Source organism: Talpa europaea, assembly GCF_964194135.1.
Source record: "Talpa europaea genome assembly, chromosome: 2".
Taxonomy (NCBI): domain Eukaryota; kingdom Metazoa; phylum Chordata; class Mammalia; order Eulipotyphla; family Talpidae; genus Talpa; species Talpa europaea.
In genome coordinates, this window is record NC_140068.1 from 87,404,032 (window position 1) to 87,423,981 (window position 19,950).

The following is a 19,950-nucleotide window of genomic DNA, read 5'->3' on the forward strand; positions in this document are numbered from 1 at the left end:
GCTCCCTGGCCGGGGTTCAAACTCGTGCTGCAGTGGCAGCGAATAGCTTCATAAATTGCTTCTTAACCCCTTGCCCCACCGGGAAGGCCAAGGGACTGTGACCTTTCTCAGAGGGGAGGGGAAGGGAGGAGGGGAAAGCAAGGTCAGAGCTGATTCCTCTGAAGGGGGCACTGACTCAGTTTAGTCTTCGAAGTCACAAGATGGGAGGGGGCACAAGATTAGTTCACAGAAACAATCACCAAATCAAGGCGGATCAGGATCTCTCAAACCCCCACTAAGCGTCAGAGGGGTAGGTGTGTTTAGTGCAAATAGAAAAAAGCCTCAGGGTGCTGCTGTGGGAGGAAACTTGAAACTGATAACCCAGGTAGCTGGAAGTGTACATAGAAAAGGCGATTTAGTCATTTGGGGTTGACAGATCTCTTATCTAAGGGGATTTTTTTTTTTCTCCTCTATGGGAATTAAGAGACTACATAAATAGGTGAAAAGTTTGCTTGCCCAAGTCACAGAGTATCTGGGCAGTTGGACCAAAAGGGGAAGCCGCAGAGAGATCTGGAAGAATGGGGGAAGTGCAGTGGAGGGGACACAGCGGTCTGCTGCGCCATGTGTCAGCAGGAGAGTGGGTGGGGAGGACACTCCAAGGTCCAAGCTCAAGAACTGGTGGACCAGGACCCATAGGGCCTTCCTGTGAGGGCAATAGTTTGACAGGCAGCAAATTTCTAGCAACAATAATGATTTGAATCTGAACATCTTAGGGATGGAAATGAATCTACTATTGCTGAAGTCCTTACTCCTCCCAGCTGCACACTTCAGAGGGTCAGTTGATCTCCATGGTCTTTCTCAGGTGTTGGAATTTTGACCTTCAAGATGGTTGCAGTGTCACCTTTGGAGACCCCAGTAGGAGATGAAAGAGGGGCTTAGGCTCCTGTGGGCCCTCACTTTGCCCAGCTCAGCAGTGACAGGTTAGGTGCCCCTGGCTTGTTCCTTCTCTGTTGCCGCTCCATGGTCACATGCTCTACCAAATGTGCACTTGGCATCCATGGCACTGACCACAAAGGCCAACATGCCCTGTAGTTTTCATGACCACCAATTCTTTAAATGGTCCCTGGAGGTGGGGTAGTAACCCTGAGAGCCCCCCCCCACCCCCGCCCCGCTCCTCTTTGATGTTGGGGAAGTGATTTCAACCCCTACCAGTCTCCTTCTGCCTTAGAAACAGAAACACAGAAGCCAGTGGCAAGTGCTGTTTATTATAATATGCCCCTGAGTGAGGGAGAGAAGAGAAGGTCTGAGCCAGGAGGGGTGGCCAACAGGCAGGTGTGAACAGGACGGAAATCACAGAGCTTCCCCAGTTAGGGAACACTGGGGAAGGATCGCTTAATCTTTAGTGAAATATACTCAGAGGGGAAGAGAGCTTGGGGGGCTGCCTGAAAGCCTGGCTGGGGAAAAACAGAAAAGCTTTGGGCTGGGAGGGTGGGCATGGAGGCCCTGTTGCTGGAGTCAGCATGGCGTCTGGGACCAGATGCTGCCACCAACAGAGACCACAGAGCTGCCAGCCGCAAGGAACACCTGGGCCCCTGGGGTAGAGCAGAGGCAGGCAGCCGGGGCAGGGAGCCAGGGCCTGCAGCACGTCTATCCCCACATGGTGATCTGCAGCCACTGAGGACAGAGAAGCAGCAGATCTGAGAAGGGTAGAGGTAGGGGAGGGGCAGGATGGTTGGGGACCGCAGGGGTGGGGTGGAGTCATGGATGCGGGGGTGCCCTAAGAATCCTTCCACATACCTGGTTCAGGTTCAAACGAATATGGCCAGTATTTTTGGGGTCCATAGTTAGAAAGTAGGCTGTTTTGGGGGGAAGAAACAAGGGGAATGGAATTGAGAGTCAGTGGTTTGAAGGATCCTCTCTTGATGCGGCAGAGGTGGTCGGAAGGGGCAAAGAAGCTCATCCTTCCTGCTCCCAGCTAACCTCTTGCTGGGCCCAGCGGGGAACTAATGACTCACAGAGCCTTACAATAAGCTAAGCCCTGGTCCAAGGGCTCTTCATAAACCAGCATTTAATCTGCACCTCTGTCCTCTGAGACAGTACTATCATCATCCATGCTTTGCAGTCAAGGGAATAGAGGCTCAGAAAGAGAAAGTGACTTCCTCCAGGCATAGAGCCAGCAAGTGGGGAAACTGGGCCGTGAACCCACGGAATTATGGTGCCCTGGAAAGGGGAGGGGCCTGGAGCAATGGTCCTCATGTAGGTATTTGGGGAAAGACAGTAGTCCCGAGTGGGGAGCGGGCAGGTGCCTGGCTCACTGAACATGGCCTTCAGCCGCAGGAAACAGGTGATGAAGTCGTCAAAATCCACGATCATGTTGTCGTTTGCGTATCTGGCCACCAGCACCTGCATCACCCTGTTATTCACCTTGATGCCTGGAAAAGAGAGAAGTGCAGAACGGGGAGAGTCCAGCCCTCTGGCTCCTGCCTCCCCCATCCCTGCCCTAGTCCTCCCTCTCCTCGCCCCTGGCCACCTGCTTTCTCAATAGCCAAGCGCATCTCATAGGAGTTCAAGGTGCCCGAGTGGTCCTCATCACACACTCTGAAGATGTCCTGCAGAGCCCAGTGCGTGGCAGGGTGGTTGAAATGATACTTCAGTATATTTGACTCATACAAGACCCTGGGGCGCTCTACACTCGCCCACCCCAAGCTTTCACTATTCTTATCATCTAGTGACAGTTAATTCCAGGCCCATAGAGAGACTCTGGGGCTGCGCCCTGGGCTCCCTGCATGCATCCTGTGTGTTACCAAATGCTTTGACATGCTAATGCACCAACACCTCTGCAGGTCCTGTCCTGCTGTGTGTGGGTGTGCACGTGTGTGCTCAGGCATATGCGGATGTGCGTGCACTGGGTATGTCTGTCTAGTCAGGGGCACCTCTTCTATTTTCATGCTTACTAGCCCCCATTTTTCTTGAGGACTTTCCTTTCTCACCCCCATCAATTGCCCTTGCAATACCCTTTACCGTCCATTTCTTGATTTTTTTCCACAGGATCTGGAACTCCAGAAGCCCCAGTTTGCCAGAGCCATTTTTCTGGGGGGTGGTCAAGGATATCAAAGGAGAGATGAAAGAGGGTATCTGGGGCAAGGGAAGCAGAGGTATCGCTGAAGGGGAGCCCCTGACCAGGGAGTCCTGTGTGGTAACTATGGTAATAGCCAAACGAATTGACACCTTTTGTACCCCACAGCCTAATCCCCACCAGGAAGATGGCGGGCCAGTGAGGCAGCCATCTTGGGGCCAAGCTTGGGGATGGGGGCGGGCGTTGGATGGGGCTGCCCATTGGGCAGGAAGATACATCCATGAGGTTGAGCATACAGCGGCACACATCCAGGCCAAAGCCCTTGGTCTTGATGGCTTTGACTGTGAAGGAAGGAAGGAAGGGTAGGAAGAAGAAACAGAGTGAGCCAGGTATTGCACAATGGAGGTCAAGGTGGGGCACAGGTGATGGGGGAAGGGTTGTGAGCTGGGGAGTGAAAGACTCACATCTGGAGGCCATCTTGTTGAGTAGCTTTTGTAGGTCATATATGCCTATCTCCCGGTCCTGGGAAGGGAGACTATAAACCCCTGCTCTGGCCCCTGCCCCTCCCCCCCATCTACCTCCACTCAGGCCCTGCCCCCAGCCTCCAGCTGCTCACCTCTCCTCCAACCACTATCTTATACAGATGTGTGATGTCCTGGTCAATGTCTTTCTCAGAGATGTTCTCCTAGAGGGAAAGGGACCAAGAAGTTCCTCCACACACCCTCCTCCCCATACTTCCTTAGATCCCCCAACCCCACCGGCCCCCCCTCACCTCTTGGAGCTGCTCAGCATAGATGGCTTCATCAAGTTCCCTGAGCAAAAGTGAATGAGAGTCGCAGAGGTTACCAGGGGTCAGGAGACGGGGATTTCAGACGAGTGGCGGGGAAGTCATGCCATGCACGAAGCAGTATGGCACAGCTTCCTTATGGGGTTTGGGGTTTTAGTTCTGGCTCTGCTACTAACTGGCACTTTCCCTCCTAGGGCCTCAGTTTCCCTGACTGTAAAATAGAAACAGAGGTGGGGGTGGGCCAGAGGTGGGGGTGCTCCCTGAGCTTGGCATCTGAAAGCTCTTGGGCAGGAGCCCTTGGAGCAGAGAGGTGGGGCCTCTCACCAGGACTCGCTGTGCTTCTCTGTGAAGACCCGGAGCAGGAAGTCGGCATCCGTGTGGGGCTCAAAGGTGGAGGGAATGATGAGATATTCCCCGGGCGGCAGTCGGAGATGGCTGTTCACCTCCCGGGAGTTGGTGAAGATCTCTGAGAAGCCATGGTCCTGATGCTTTGTGAAGAAGTCCTTCTTCAAGTGGATATCCTGGATGTTCTGCAACTAGAGGGGCCCTGGGGCTGGGGACAGGGTGGGCATGGGAGGACAGGGAGGGGGGATCCCCAAGGTGAAGTCTAATGGGGCAGAGCTGTGGGGAGGCATTGCCCAGCTGGCAGGTAACCTTGGTAGGGGCTCTTCCTTCCTTGAATCCCACCCAGGCTGGACTCCTAGCTCATTGGTCTCCAGAGCCCTTTGAACCCCACCCCTTGCCCATCCACATGGCAAGAGAGGTGGGGTGGGTGCCTGTCCAGAGTCAAGTTCCACGTCTCTGTACCTCCTTTGGGACCTGGGAAGGGAAGAGACGGGAAGGTTAGAGCTCCTCCATGGTGAGAGGGCTCAGGCCTGTGGAATCCAGGTGTGTGTGTGTGTGTGCGCGCGTGCGTGTGTGTGTGTGTGTGTGTGTGTGTGTGTTGGGGGAAGTGGTGGTAAGGGCATCAGGGCGCTGGTAGTGGCATGAAGTATGGAATCTGATAGCTGAAAGCCCCAGCTTTGATGAAGGAAGGAAGGAAGGGAGGGAGGGAGGGAGGGAAGGAAGACAGGAGGGAGGGAAGAACTGCTCCAAAATGGGATCCTTCATGCAAAGTCCCACCAAGGCTTAAGAACTAATCTAGGGAACTCCCTGGTGGTCTAGGGGTTAAATCTATGGCCCCTATAGCCTGAGTTCAATCCCCTGGCAGGGCCAGGGAGCTACCCACATGGTGCGGCAGACCTCTCCTGTCTCGCCCGCTGCTCCCCTCAGCAGTGTATTTCATCAGTCTGCCTGTTCTGTTCCCTGCTCTGTCTCTGGTGAATCCTCTCACCCTCCTCTCCCCACCAGCCCCTCTAGCCTACACCCCAGTTCTTCTACGCAAAAAAAAAAAAAAAGACCTAATCTTTCAGCTTTGCCCCCTGATCAACCTCCCCCATTAAAAAAAAAAAAGGGAAATTTAATCAACCTGGAGTTTTCTGGCCAGCACCAGTGAGGTCATCTGCCCTGCCCTTCCTTAAGGGAGGTTGACTTTGTCTTAAACAACCTTCCTTTCTTTTGCTAGTAACTTTGTCCCACCCTTTCTGGCTAGAAAAAACGTTCCATTTTGTACAACTTCTTGCAGTGTCTTTCTACTTGCTAGTGGGACACTGCCCAATTTATGAATCATTTAATAAAGTCAATTAGATCTTTAAAATAACCTCAGATGTTTTCTGATATTTTGCACTATTGAACCCCTGGATACTGGTCTGGGCCTGGCATACAGCAGGTGCTCCATAAATACTTGTTGGATATGCAAGTGAATAAAGCATCTGTTTCTGGGATTTTGCAAAGCCTGGTTTGGAAAACACTTGGCTTCTGGAGTCAGTACTCTTGGTGGGGCTTGGTGGGGGCGGGGTGGAGCTGTCTTGGGGTGTCTGGGAGTTGGGACACAGGTTCTGGTGCTGACCCTTGCTTGTGTTAGCTTAGACACATGACCTCCCCTCTTTCACTGTCCATCTCCTTTCTCTTCCTTCACGGCACTGCTATTCAGAAGGCTTTCGAACAATGCCTGGCACAAAGGAAGCGCTTTCGAAATGTTCACATTGAAAAAGCTGGGGGATAAAACGGCCAGTCCTGCCTCAAAAGCACAATGTGCCTTCTAGAAAGAAGCAGGACTGTGGAGCCCGTTGGAGGGTGACTTACTCCTGGCTGGGCTCTGGGGCAGAGACCAGAGGAGGGAACAAGGGTGGTGCAGGCCCCCACCGTGTAGAGGACAAAGCCAATGGTCAGCAGCTCGCCTCCATGGGACCGTGCCCGCCGCCAGTTCTTCTGCATCAGGGCCACCAGGCAGGTGCAGACAGCGTCACTGCTGTCGTCATCGTCGTCCTCCTCAGGGAGAGAGATCTTAAACTGGGGGTTGGTCCAGAATGTGTCTGTGGAGGAAGTGGGTGAGGATGCCCTTGTCAGGATGGACTGGCATCTGAGCCACTGGCCTACCTTCTCCCAGGAGCCCAGTGGGATCTGAGGGGACTCTAACCTTTTCGTGGGCCCTGATCCCTGTGACCCTGGGCTCCCAGGCGCACTCGAGTGGTGAGTCAGTGGCCCACCCCTTACTCCCAGCCCCCTGAGCCCCTCACCCACCCAGGTGGTTTCTGCAGCCCCCTGCTGTGCTACCCCTCCGCCAGCTGCCTTCATAGAAAGTGGTGTGCCAAGAGCTCTTGCTCTCAGAGAGCGCATCGGGCATCAGGTTGCAGATCTCCAGCAGGGTGAAGTTGTTCAGAAAGTCATCGTAGGACATCCTGGGGGGGGGGCGGGGAGAGGGGTGGTTGTCTCATTATGACGTGTGGCAGAGGGATGAAAATGGATTACTCAGAGTCCATGTCCAGAACAAGGAGAAGCCTAGAGGGACTACACTAAGAAAGCGCAGCCCAGCTCCAAGGGCAGTCTTGTTTTTATTTAGAATCAGACAGAAAGTAAAAAGATCAAGAAGCAAGCAGGCAAACAAGGAATGACCAAGTGTATGGGGGATGCGTCACCGGCTGGCCCCAGCCAAGGTTGAGAAGGAGAAAGCCAAGGATAGCCTCAGTGTTTATGCTACTCTAGCCGTAACACCTATTGCTGTTTCTGCACGTGCTGTTTTCAGCATGTTTGGATCCTCACACCAGGACTTTTGCTCTTAGAGGTTTGTTATCACCTTTCCCTGTTTCTGCACAGAGAGGCACAGAATAGTCAAAGCAAAGAATAATCAAGGCAAAGACACAGAATAGTTGAGGCACACAATAATACAAGCTCCCACAGGGCGTGAGGGTGGAGCCCATGAGTGGCACACCCCCAATTGTAGCCCCCCACAGCCTCATCGAAGGCACAGGTGGGAGGGTGGCAGGGGAGGTGACAGGGTGGGAGCCGGGGGAGAAGGAAATCCATCCCAAGCCAAGCTGACCAGAACTCCCCGTCCTCCTTCTTGTTCAGCAGCTGCTTCTGGAGGTCCTGGGTCACCTCTTGCCACTCCCTGGAGCTGGAGCAGAGGCGGGCAGTGGAGGGAGAGGGTCATGGTATCAGGAGGCACCTCTTTCCCCAAGGTATTCTCTAACCCCCACCCCCAAGGCTGGGTGTCCTGTTTTATTTTTTTAAAGATTTATTTATTTATGCATACAAGAACTGGGGTACAGGCCAGAGGCACGGGAGGGTGAGAGGATTCACCAGAGACAGAGTGGGGAGCAGAACAGGGAGACAGACCAAAAACACTGCTGAGGTGAGCAGTGGGCGAGACAGGAGAGGTCTGCTGCGCCATGTGGGTAGCTCCCTGGCCTCCGGGAATCAAACCCATGCTGCAGAGGCTGTGGACAGCTTCACAGTGCTGAGCTCAAACACCCGCTGAGCAACCGGGGAGGCCCCTGGGGGTCCTGCTTTAGATGGAGAGTGGGGGGGGGGGGCTTTCCATGGTGTTCAGGCTGTAGGCTGTCGGTCCCATTCCCACAGTGGCCTGGCCTTGCTCATGGGCCCTCTATGCCCTCTGCCCGCACCTGAGAGGCTGGCTCAGGGTACCTACTTGTCACTCCAGGCTCCATTCCACTCAATTCGACCCCAGGGATTCTGGACTCGAATCAATGTTACCACTTTGCCTCTGTAGGAGATCTGGGGGGGAAGGGAGGAGGAGAGGTCAAGGGCATAGGGTCATCCTTCTCCAGGTGGGGTACAGTTGTCACTTACATCGTGGAGGCCTGTCACTGAGTAAGCATGTCCTTTCACCAGCATTTTTCGGGTCATCGATTCCAGTTCAGTGTTACTGGAGATCTATAGCACAGGGAGGGGGAGGAATCAGTGTGTCATCAAAGGGATGGGGGTGACCGAAGAGAGGGGAGAACTCTCCTGCTATATTATTATTTAAACATTTGTTTATGCATACAAGAACTGGGGTGTAGGCCAGAGGTGCTGGGGAGGGGTGAGAAGCTTCACCAGTGACAGAGAGGGGAACAGAACAGGCAGACTGACTGAAATACACTGCTGAGGGGAGCAGCAGGGGAGACAGGAGAGGTCTGCTGCGCCATGTGGGTCACCTCTCTGGCTGGGGGTTGAAGTAGTGCTGCAGTGACTGCCATAGCTTTATCGTACTGAGACTTAACCCCTTGCGCCACCAGGGATGCCCCAGTATTATTATTTTTTTTTATTTAAGCTTTGCATTTTCTAATAATTGCAGATTCGCATGCAGTTGTAAGAAACAATAGAGGCATCTCGTGCATGCCATGCCTGGTGTCCTGAGCAGTAACAGCTTGCAAAACTCTAGTACAATATCCAACCAGGATGTTGATGCCATTTGTTAATCTTTTTTTTTTTAAGATTATTTATTTATTTAATTTATACAATAGCTGGGGTACAGGCCAGACGCATGGGAGGGTGAGAAGATTCACCAGAGACAGAGCGGGGAGCAGAACAGGCAGACGGACAAAAGCACTGCTGAGGGGAGCAGTGGGTGAGACAGGAGAGGTCTGCTCGCCATGTGGGTTGCTCCGAGGCTAGCGGGGATCGAACCGCCATTGCAGAGGCTGTGGACAGCTTCACAGTGCTGCGCTCAACCTGTTGCACCACTGGGAGGCCCCCATTTGTCAATCTTATGCAGATTTCCCCACTTTCACTAAAACTCATTTTTGCGTGTGCTATGCAATTTCTTGTCTCCACCGGCAAGGTCACAATACTTGTGCTGCCATGGGTAGCCACACTGCCCTCTTCTCGTTACCCCTCTTCCCTAACCGCCTGCAGCCACTGATCTGTTCTCCATTGACAAAATTTTGTCATTTCAAGTCTGTCATATTAATAGAATCATATAGTAGGGAATCTTTTGGAATTATTTTCATTTGAGATTTCCTTGAGATTCACCCAAGTTGCTATGTGTATCAGAGTTCAGTTCTTTTTACTGCTGAGTGGTATTCCGTGCTGTGTATGCACCAGTTTGCAGAACTGTTCACCCAGGGAAAGACATTTAAGTTGTTTCCAGTTTCTGGTTATTGCGAATAAAGCTGCTGTGAGCATCTGTGTACAGACTTTTGTGTGGATGGAAGCATTCCTTTCTCTGGGCTCAATGCCCAACACTACACTTGCTGGGTCACACAGCAGCACTCAGGAGTCATTTATTTGTTTGAACAAATATTTGTTGGGTGTCTCTAGTGAGCCAAGCACCACCCTACGTCCCAGGATCCAGCAGAGAATGACACAAATAAAGGCACTGCCTTCCTGGAATGTGAAAACTGTCTGGAGTAGATAGACTATGAATAAATATGCAGATAGGACAACATCAGATCTTAGTAAGTGATGGAGAGAAAATCAAAACCATGTACTGAGTCACAGAGGGTAAGAATGAATAATTTAGATTGGGAGGCTGACTCGCTTGAGAAAGAAGCATTTGAACGGAAATGTTAATGAGAAAGCTAGTTACGCAGGTGTCTGGGAAAGAATCTTTGCAGTGAGAGGTGCAGCAGGTGCAAAGGCCCTGAGTCAGGTGTGGCTGGCTTACTTCAATGGAGCAGCCCATGAGGGAACACCGTTCTATGGCTTTCCTTAACATTCTCTGCAGGTTCGGAGGTGGCTTCTGGAGTTCCACGCTCTCGGTCACACCCCCAGTGAAGTCCTCAAAGCCCTCCACTGTGTTGCCCCCTGACAGAGCTTCATAGGATCCGCTCAGCCTGTGGGCAGAAAGAGGACCCTGTTTGGGCTCTGGGATGGAGATGTGAGTTTGGACATCAGAGGGTATTATGAGAGAAGGGAGGGATGGATGCCCTATTATTCCTTTGCTTCTTCCCCTGATTCCTGCTACCCCCGTAGCTGCCAACTGAAGGAGCAGGCTGGGAGGTAAGCCCTTGGCTCAGGGGACTCACTTGGCATATGCCTTCTCCAGCAGGGCACCCCAGAACTCAGAGCGTTCCACTGAGTGCACAAACACCAACTTGCCGTTCTTTGTGGGCAGCCGGTCATCTACCACCACGTCCATCCACTGTCCAAACTGCCAAAGCTGTGGGCAGAAAGATGGACCTCAGTAGAGCATGGGGCATCTGTCTGCCCCAGGCCTTCCCCCACATATGTTCATATGATCTCTCTCTCTCTCTCTCTCTCTCTCTCTCTCTCTCTCTCTCTCTCTCATTCTCCGCTCTCTCTCCTCTCTCCCTCTTTCTCACTCTCCTTGTGTGAGAATTCTGTTACATGAGCACCTCCTGGTGGCTAGGCTCAGAAACTTTCTAGGTCATTCCTCAGAATGACTAAGTGAAAGACAACGAAAAGACTGAACCCCCACCCCCCACCCCCCACCCCAACTCTTCTTCAGGTTCTGCCCCAGGGCCTCCAGCGGGACCCTGCCCATCTTTTGACATTGGTTGGGCTTTGTGATTTCTGAGATCTTAAAAATTCTTGTGGTACTTAAAAATATAGGCATATATTTTTAAGATTTATTTTTTATTTATGTATATCAGAACTGGAATGTAGGTCAGAGTTGCAATGGGTGAGAGGATTCACCAGAGACAGAATGGGGAACAGAACAGGCTGATTGACTGAAATACACTGCTGAGAGGAGCAGCGGGTGAGACAGGAGAGGTCTGCTGTGTCATGTGGGTCACCTCCTTGGCTGGGGATCCAACTCATGCTGCAGAGGCTGCAGATAGCTTGATTGTGCTAACTTTAACCCCTGCGCCACCAGGGAGGTCCCGATACTTAAAAACATATTTTATTTCACAGAGAATTTGTCCACATATGGCTAAATTTAAAGAACAAAAATTATGTGACAGGGATTCCCAATGTCATTCACACATATTCACACACATACACATGCAAATGTGTGTGTATGTGTGTGTATCTACTGAGAAAAAGGGAGGCGGAAGGAGATGACAGGACACAAACTGATAACAAATCTTTTTGGTGGTGGGATTAAAACATAAGTTTATATGATTTATTTAGTGAGCAGTTATATTTCTGATAGTTTCTAATAAATGCCATTTTTCAAAAAGGAAAAGACAAAAGGTAAAACTTCAAAGCACATTTTAATTCTCTCTTTACACACACACACACGCGCGCACACACACACACATACACACACCACCTCACAAAACAACTCTGACATTCAAATTGCCCTCACCTGAAAATGGAAGATGCCCGCATAGTTTTTCTTGAAGCTCTGCCCTTTGGGTATCACGCGGTACAGCAGTTCAGGGTATGTGGTCAAGGATCCAATGGCAGCCAGCAGCCAGCAGTCCCCTGGAGAGAGAGGCAGGAGCTGCCCTCTTAAGCTCCCCCATCCATATATGTGGGCACCAGAATCCACACCCACAAGGAGGAGCAGGTACTGACTGTGAGGTCCCCACCCAGAACTCTGCTGCCTGACCCCCGTACTCTGCTCCTCTCACCCCCGTACCCGCACCTCTGACCCACACCCCAGTTCTTGTATGCATAAATAAATAAAAATAAATCTTTAAAAAAAAATAGATTGTCTATGGAGAAGCCATTTCTTCTTTCTCCAGCTTAGTGAGCTGCGGTGCCTGCTATGGGGTGAGAGGGCTCTTTGGCCTCTGCCCTGCTACACAGGGGACAGAATTTAGGCCCAGAGGTAGCCCACCCTGGCTTTGTCCCTAGAGTTGCAATAAAGGGTTTGGAGGAAGCAGTGGAACAGAACAAAGCAGAAGCTATCTCGGGGCTGTCTATGGGAGAGGGAGCTGAGGAGACCCATTGCTCCTTTACCCCACATAGAGAAAATTCTAGCACCTGCAGTGACTTCAGATCTTCTCCTCAAGGAGGAGAGCTTGATTCTCCCCCACTTTAGCATGGGCCAGATTTGTCTTCCGTTTTACAAATAGAACCTGGCAGAGTCACAGTGTGTTCTCCTGAGGCTGCACAGGTTAATCCCAGGGAAAGTGGAGGTTCCAGGTTCCCTGCCCCACCCTAAGGAAGGGTGGAGCTGGGCAGGGAGGAGGAGCTAGAGAAGACAGGGAGAAGAAAGGAAGGAGATCAAGGAGACCTGGAGGAAGCATGTGGAGCAGAGACCTGAAGAAGCTGAGCTTGCTTCTTGGCCTTGGACTTGTGCTAGGGACTTGGGAGACATGGAAGGAGACACTTGAAAAAGATAGAGACGTGGGTGAGAGGCCCGTGGGGAAGCTTTTATAAAATCTTGACTTGAGGTTTTTTTTTTTTTTTAATTAATTTATTTATGCATATAAGAGCTGGGGTGTAAGCCAGAGGTGCAGGGGGGTGAGAGGCTTCACCAGAGACAGAGTGGGGAACAGAACAGGCAGACTGATTGAAATACACTGCTGAGGGGAGCAGCGGGCGAGATAGAGGAGAGGTCTGCTGTGCCATGTGGGTTTCTCCCTGGCTGGCTGGGGATCAAACTCGTGCTGCAGAGGCTGCGGATTGCTTCATAGTGCTCGACCCCTTGTGCCACCAGGGCGGCCCTTGACTTGGGTTTTGCTTTTGCTTTTTCCTTCCAGGCTTGCCTGTCCCCTTCTGCCCCTTTTCTATGGGTTCTTGCAAAAAGGTGCCTTAGAATTGGGGCAGGCTTTTGGGCCTCAGCTGCCCTGCTTTGGGTGACCCATCGGCTGGGCATTTACCCACGAGGGGATGGGTAACTTTGGGTGCTTCATGGGGAAACTCTTCGACTTTTTTTTTCTTTTCTCTCTATAGCACACTACTCTCTATAGTATTAAAGTTCTTTTTTTATTGAAGGTCTAGTGCATGCGAGGGATAGAAGAACCTATTTAGAGCAGGCAGATTTGGGGGTCCTGGGTGCCCCTCACTCTGCCTGCTAACAGATATGGCCTGTTACTAGACAATGTAGTAAAAGTCAGCATGGCGTCCTCCTGTTCTTGCTCTTTTTTTTTTTTTAAAGATTTATTTATTTATGCATACAAGAACTGGGGTATAGGCCAGAGGCACGGGAGGGTGAGAGGATTCACCAGAGACAGAGTGGGGAGCAGAACAGGCAGACTGACTGAAATACACTGCTGAGGGGAGCAGCGGGTGAGACAGGAGAGGTCTGCTGCGCCATGTGGGTTGCTCCCTGGCAGGTCGGGGATTGATCTCTGCTGCAGTGGCTGATGCTAGCTTCACAGTGTGGTGCTTATCCTCTTGCGCCACCAGGGAGGCCCTATTCTTGCTCTTGTATCCCGCACTCTGCCGGGAGCCAGCAACCAGGCTGTGTGGACACTCAGGTGTTCTTATGGAAAAGCCTATGCAGCTGAGAACTAAGGCCTCCTACCCGTGAGGCCACCACATTGGAAGTAGATCCTCTAGCTCCCATGAAACCTTTACTGGACTGGTTTCCTGTCTGACATGCTGACTGTGCTCTCACGAGACACTCTGAGGCAGACCCACCTGCCTATGCTGCTTCCAAATCACTGCCTCACAGTAACTGTGAGACAATAGATGTTTGCTGTTGCTTTAAGTTGCTGATCCTGGCGGTAACTTGTGTGGTGATGGATAACTAACATGCCACCCCAATTTATTGCTCCTGTTCATGGGGTGTAGCAGGTAGGGTAGAATCAGGGCTAGGGGAGGAGCGGGGAGAATGTACCCTATACTTTTGCCACCACCTCTTCAGAAGGGGAGGCACAGGGCAACAGAAGAGGTTGTCTGAACCTAGGATCTCCAGTTTCCCAGCCTCAAAAGACACTCTATTGCTCCCCCACCTCTGTCATCTTCTCCCCTCCCCACTCACCGAGTACCCCTTGGCAGATGTCTGTCGGGGTGACTTCATTCATAATGAATTCAGGATTGCTTGTGATTTGCTGCAGTGAAGGAATAAATGTTTCAGGGAACCTTGAACAACCCCTTCCCGCCTTTCCTGGGGGATCATGCCCACCTCTAAGTTCTAGGGAAAACATGGGGGTGGGGAGCAGGGGACAGAGGAGAGGGAACGGGTCAGCTTGGCATCACTGCAGGTGTGGTGACAAAAGTCACTGACTTTCCCAGGGTTTATCTGAGAGGCTCTGCTTAAGAATGTCCAGAACCATCCCAGCCCTGATGGAGCCCAGTGCCAGGGCTGGGAAAGGGGATTGGAAATGATTAAAATCACTGGGATCCCCCACCCCTAGAAACCACCCCTCCCCTCCCAGTGCCCACACTGGGCCGCTGCCAGGAGATATTCTGCACGCTTTTGGAGTTGGGGCCCAGATCCTTGAAGCCCAGTGAACAGGGCTCGGCAGGGAATAAGGGGTCCTCAAACAGCTCCCCCTTCCTCAGGCAGGCTGCTCGCAGATCCTCAAAGTTCTGGTTATTGTAGTTCTGGGCGTTGTGGTGTTGGCCCAAGCCCTGGGCCTTGAGTCGATTGTGGCTTATGTGAGCTGCCATGCCCGTGTTGGTAACAGTGGCCTCTGCTTGATAACAAAAAGACAAATCACCCAATTAAAAATTGAACAAAGGGTCGGGTCTGAATAGGTTTTCACATGAGAAGATATACACATGACCAGTAATCGCATGAACAAAATTGTTCAGTATCATTGGTCCCCAGGGAAATGCAAATCAAGGTCACAATGTGATACTACTTCACCCCACTCAGATGGCTATCATGAAAAAGACTGAAAAATAGCAAGGGCTGCTGAGGATGTGAAGTGGGACTTCTCACACACTGCTGCTGGCAATGTGCAAGGGCTAGTCACTTTAGAGAACGGCCTGGCAGTTTCCTCAGACAGCTCCACATAGAGTGACCCCATGACCCAGCAATTCTACCTCTGGGTCAACAGTCAAGAGAAATGACAACGTATGTCCGTGCAGCACCTTATAGACAAATGCTTGTGGCAGCGTTACTCATAGAAGCCAAAAGAAGGAGCGTGGGACCCAACGTCCATGAAAGGATGGTCAAATGAAGTGAGGCACATGCACACACACACACACACACACGCAACACACATGTACTCTGAAAACATGACACTAAGTGGAGAAGGCAGCCAGCCACAAAGCACCAACTATTCTAAGAGTCATTTGATGGAAAATGCCCCAAATGGGCCAATTTATATGGAGACAGAAAGTAGATTAGTGGTTGCCCTGGGCTGGAGGGGATCTGCCGTTGTTGGCTAAAGGGTATATAGGGTTTCTTTCAGGGGACCGTGGGAGTGTAAGTTAATTGTGGTGATGGATGCACAGCTCTGTGAATGTGCTAGAAGTCATGAAACTGTCCATTTAAGTGGGTGAATTGTATGGTGTGTGATTATAGCTCAATAAAGCTGTTTTAAAAAATGACCTCCGGACCATACAGACAGGCACTGCCTTTTGGGGAGAGAGGAATTAATGCAGCTTGGAGGGCAGGTGTCAAGGAAAAGGGACTGAGGGAGTAGGCGGAGAGTCAGGGGATGGCCCATGGGGGTCCGGTGGGTGAGTCTCTGGAGAAAAAGTCAGGCTGGCTGGCAGATCCTGAGCCCAGACAGCTGGCGACCAGCCCATACCTCCTCCCCCAGAGGGATGGCAGCCCGCTTATATCCCTTCCTGAGCCCACCGGAGCTGCCTGTCTTGTGTCACCAGTGCTGGCCACAGGGCAGGAGAAGGGCCAGAGAAGAGTGTGGAGGAAGAGGAAGAGGAGGTGAAACCACAGGGCCAGATCAACTTTGAATCTCCGCGTGCATCCTGCCCTCAAGCTCCCCACATTCTCAGCTGACTCTGGGATGAGGAAGTGCTTGGGGGGCAGGGGAGGAAGGATGTGGTCTAAGTTCAACAGAACCCAGTTGGAGCTGGGGTGTGGGAAGAATCGCGAATGAGGGAAAGATGGGAGTGTTTACGGGGGCGGGTCGGAGGGCTCTGGATTGTCCAGAGTGGGGACTGGGAGGCAGCCTATGCAGGGTGGAGTTCTTCAGAAGAAAAAACAGGGGCTCCAGCCTCCCTGGTGGCCTAAGGATTATGTCTTGGTGCTATCAGCCCTATGGCCTGAGTTAGATCCCCGGCCAGGGAGCTACCCACATGGTGCGGCAGACCTCTCCTGTCTCTCCCGCTGCTCCCCTCAGCAGTGTATTTCAGTCAGTCTGCCTGTTTTGTTCTCTACTTTGTCTCTGGTGAATCCTCTCACCCCACTCCCCCACCTCTGGCCTGTACCCCAGTTCTTTTTTTTTTTTTAAAGATTTATTTATTCATGCATACAAGAGCTGGGGTACAGGTCAGATGTGCGGGAGGGTGAGAGAATTCACCAGAGACAAAGTAGAGAGCAGAATAGGCAGACTGATTGAAATATACTGCTGAGGGAGCAATGGGTGAGACAGGAGAGGTCTGCCACGCCATGTGGGTATATTTGCGCAGACAGCTTCAAAGTGTTGCGCTCAACCGGCTGTGCCATCAGGGAGGCCCCAGTTCTTTTTTTTAAAGATTTTTTTTTTTATGCATACAAGAACCCATCTCTCTGAGGCTGTGGGCCCTCAAGGTTGGCAGGGCGTGGGGGGCTCCTCTCCCCCACTGACTTCAGTTTGTCTTGCACAGTGCCTGGCCAGTAGGGCCTTGGCAATACTTTCTGTGAATGAATGAGTGACTGCCTTGCCTTCCCCAGGACTGTTTTTTATCTGTTTTTTCCTCTCCAGCCCTGCCCATACTCCCTGTCCACTCTAGTTCCTGGGGTATTATATGGCTTATTATTTGCCTCACTAACTGGAATGAAAACTGTGGTCATGAGGGCAGGGAGCTTTGTTTGTTTCGTTTGCTGCTGTTTTCCTGCTGTTGTGTTGAGCATACAGCAGGTGCTCAATAAATTTTTGGAATGATGTTTCCTGCCTGCTGGTGGTAGGGATGAAGTTTGTGTTTCTTCGATTTCTCCCAAAGATTTGGGCCCAAAAACTGTTCAGTGGAAGAGGTGGATGTCCGTGGCTCACCCCTGGGGCCCTCCTTCTGTTAGAACCCACCTTCAAGCAGGTGCCACTAAAGGGACCTGGCCCGACTCACAGGCTGCGCCTGAGCTGGGCACCATTCTGGGGAAGCCAGAATGTTTGTGGGAAATAAGCAAAGATCCCGGCTATAGAAGGCCTCTCTGCAGTCCCGTGGGGATCCCTGGAGCCTGGAGGTCCCCGACCTCCACTAAGAAAATCTCACTGGCTGTGAGCATTGAGATGAGTTTGCTGAAGAAAGACTTTGACTCCTGTCCTTGGCTTCTTCCATGGAGCCAATCACTTGTGATGAGAAGATATTAGGACTCATCTCTCAGTTACACAAATAACTAACACTTAGGTAGCATTTATAAAAAATAATAATAGTTAACAGCGATTGAGGACGCAGCACCTGCCTGGTGTGCTTCTCCACACTTCACATGCATTAAAGCATCACAACACTGTCAGTTATTATTATCCTCTCTCTGGCAGGGAGGGAAGAATAGAGGCACAGGGGCTGGACTTCCTCAAGGCAGTACCCTTAGTGGGCAGCAGAGGCAGTGGCGCACTGAGGTCCATGCTGCCGCCCAGCTCACTTGCTGCCTGGCTCGGAGGGAGCCTCGGTGGAGGGGCAGATGCTGCCTCTGAGAGGATGAGTGGTGAGCAGGCCTCGGTCCTGGGTGATCTTGTTAAGCTACTCCCCCTCAGCTGGGAGTGGGGACTGAAGATGGGTAAGGTATTGGGGAAGGGTCAGGAGGCAGCTTATTCCTCTTCAGTGGAGTTAGTCCCTGGACTGCATGGAGCCAGAGGGGGTAGCTGTGTGACCTTGGGCAAGTTGCTTTACATCTCTGAGCCTAGGTTTCTTTACCTGTATAGAGTAAGCTATATCTTTTCGGTGTCCGGATTAAATGATACCCAATAGATGAAAAAGACTGGCATCCAATAGGTGCTAGGAAAATGTTAACTGCCTTCTCTCCACTGACCTGGCTGCCCCATGAGTATTTACTGAGCCCCTGCCAGTCACGGCCCTGGGCACTGCACTGAATGGTCACAAGGATAGCAGTAACCTACGAACTCATCACAAGGGGGTCCTCTGTGGCTTGTCTGTCTCTACTCTGCATCAGGCTTTTCTTAGAAACGGTAGAAAACTCCTTCCTTTACCTTCAGACTAAGCAAAAATGAATAAATGTGTGTGTGTGTGTACTATAAGTGGCATATTTTCTCCCCAAATTGCCAGGGGAAAGAATGTGAAGGAGTTACACACACAAACACACACACACACATTCACTCACCCACCATAGTTATCAACAAAAATGTCTCCAGAGAGGGCTCCAGCTCAGTCATGTGGGCTAGGGGCGTGCACCAGCTGAGATAGATGGATGGACAGACAGAGTGGGCTGCTTGAAGGACATGCAGAGGCCAGAGCAATAAGCTGAAACTAGGCCTGTGTGAAAGAAAGCATTTTGCCCTCAGTACATATCCTTATCACCCGGATCACACTGGGAGTCTCCCCCTGAGGGTGGGAGCTGCTACACCACCACCACCTGCAGATTTAGAGACAGTTGAATTTCCAGAGCTAGAAGGAAATGAGATGTCTAAACTCAGGGAAGTTTGAAAAAGCAAGGGCTGGCTTTGGGGTCTCTTTCTAGGGTTAGAACTCAACTTTTAGGGGTTCAAGCTGATGGGGAGGGACCAGAAAGCTGGGGGCTGTCACTGGGTGCCTGGCTTGGCAAAAGCCCTTCTGAGCTGGGTGAGGAGGAGGGCTGAGCATTATGCTGGCTGGGGTTGGCAGCCTGTGATCATTTACCTCCCATCCCCCACAACAGCTTTGTTCTGCCCAGCCCCCCACCTCCTCTGCAGTACTATCTACCCCAGGTCCTGAGGCCTGGTCCAGGCCTGCCTCTGTAGGCCTGGCCTGCATCTGCGGCCCTCCCAGGATCTGATCTTTCTAGACCAAGGGCCTGTTTTTCTAGGCTGGGGAGAGGTTCTCTGTATCCAGTTTTATTTCTCTAACAGTCACTGTGGCTTCCCTCACACAGATGCTTTTCTGAAGGCGGCTGTCCCAGCCCTCTTCCAACCCCAGCCTCTCGGTGAAGACGGAGGGGAAGGACTCCTGTGGGTCTCACAGCCAGTGGCCTGTTCTTTCCCAAACTGTCAGAGGAAGATGCCCGGCTCCTGCTCTTGGGAAGCAACCAATCTGATGGAGGAGTCACCCTCAAGGGCACTGGCCCCATCCCTGAGGGCACGCCCTCATCTTCAGAGGCCAGGAGCAGAACAAGCCCCCAGCACGCCTACCTTCAGAGGACAGCTTTTTGGCGGCCTGCATGGTGCTGACAGTTGAAGGTTGTGGGGGAAGGGGCAGAAAAGACCCCACCCCCACCCAGAATGCTCCAATTGCAGTGGAATTCTTAGGCCAGTGGCATACTTTAACAGCTGCCTTCCTGGTCTCTCCTCCCTCCCATTTGTCCTCCCCACAGACTGGCACTGTGGGTAACCTAATCCTTTCGCATCTGCCTGGTCTTCATCTACCACCTGAGGCCATCTCCCCAGGGGCATGGAGACCCAGCACCCCACTCAGGGGGCCTCTGGCAGGTTAGCTGTCTTCCTTGTGTCATCCAGTCAGAACAAGTCTGAATCCTTCCCCTCAGCACCACGCTTCCAGAAAGAGGTTGTGCCTGACACATCAACTTGATCTTTTTATCCCAGAAGCTTCCTCTGCCCAAAACCACTTTCCCACTAACTCAGGGGCTCTGTGTGTGTGTCTGCATCTGTGCGTGACTTTCTCCTCCGCAGCTCTCTTCTCCTCTTAGAAGCTGCCCTTC

General features: G+C 51.8%; 1 protein-coding gene across 1 annotated transcript; it reads right to left on the reverse strand.

Annotated features, from left to right (window-relative positions):
• Positions 1 to 1,626: 1,626 nt before the first annotated feature.
• CAPN11 (calpain 11) lies at positions 1,627 to 19,454 on the reverse strand (the record flags this gene model as incomplete). The annotated part of the gene is made up of 22 exons (XM_084258981.1): positions 1,627 to 1,653; positions 1,777 to 1,835; positions 2,295 to 2,411; positions 2,510 to 2,588; positions 3,001 to 3,069; positions 3,332 to 3,396; positions 3,520 to 3,577; positions 3,672 to 3,740; positions 3,828 to 3,867; positions 4,167 to 4,378; positions 4,650 to 4,661; positions 6,087 to 6,256; positions 6,465 to 6,622; positions 7,264 to 7,338; positions 7,873 to 7,958; positions 8,034 to 8,117; positions 9,832 to 10,000; positions 10,193 to 10,326; positions 11,440 to 11,558; positions 14,011 to 14,080; positions 14,415 to 14,668; positions 19,424 to 19,454. 22 exons carry the CDS (start codon positions 19,452 to 19,454, stop codon positions 1,627 to 1,629), a joined length of 2,157 nt encoding a protein of 718 aa, XP_084115107.1.
• Positions 19,455 to 19,950: the final 496 nt, after the last annotated feature.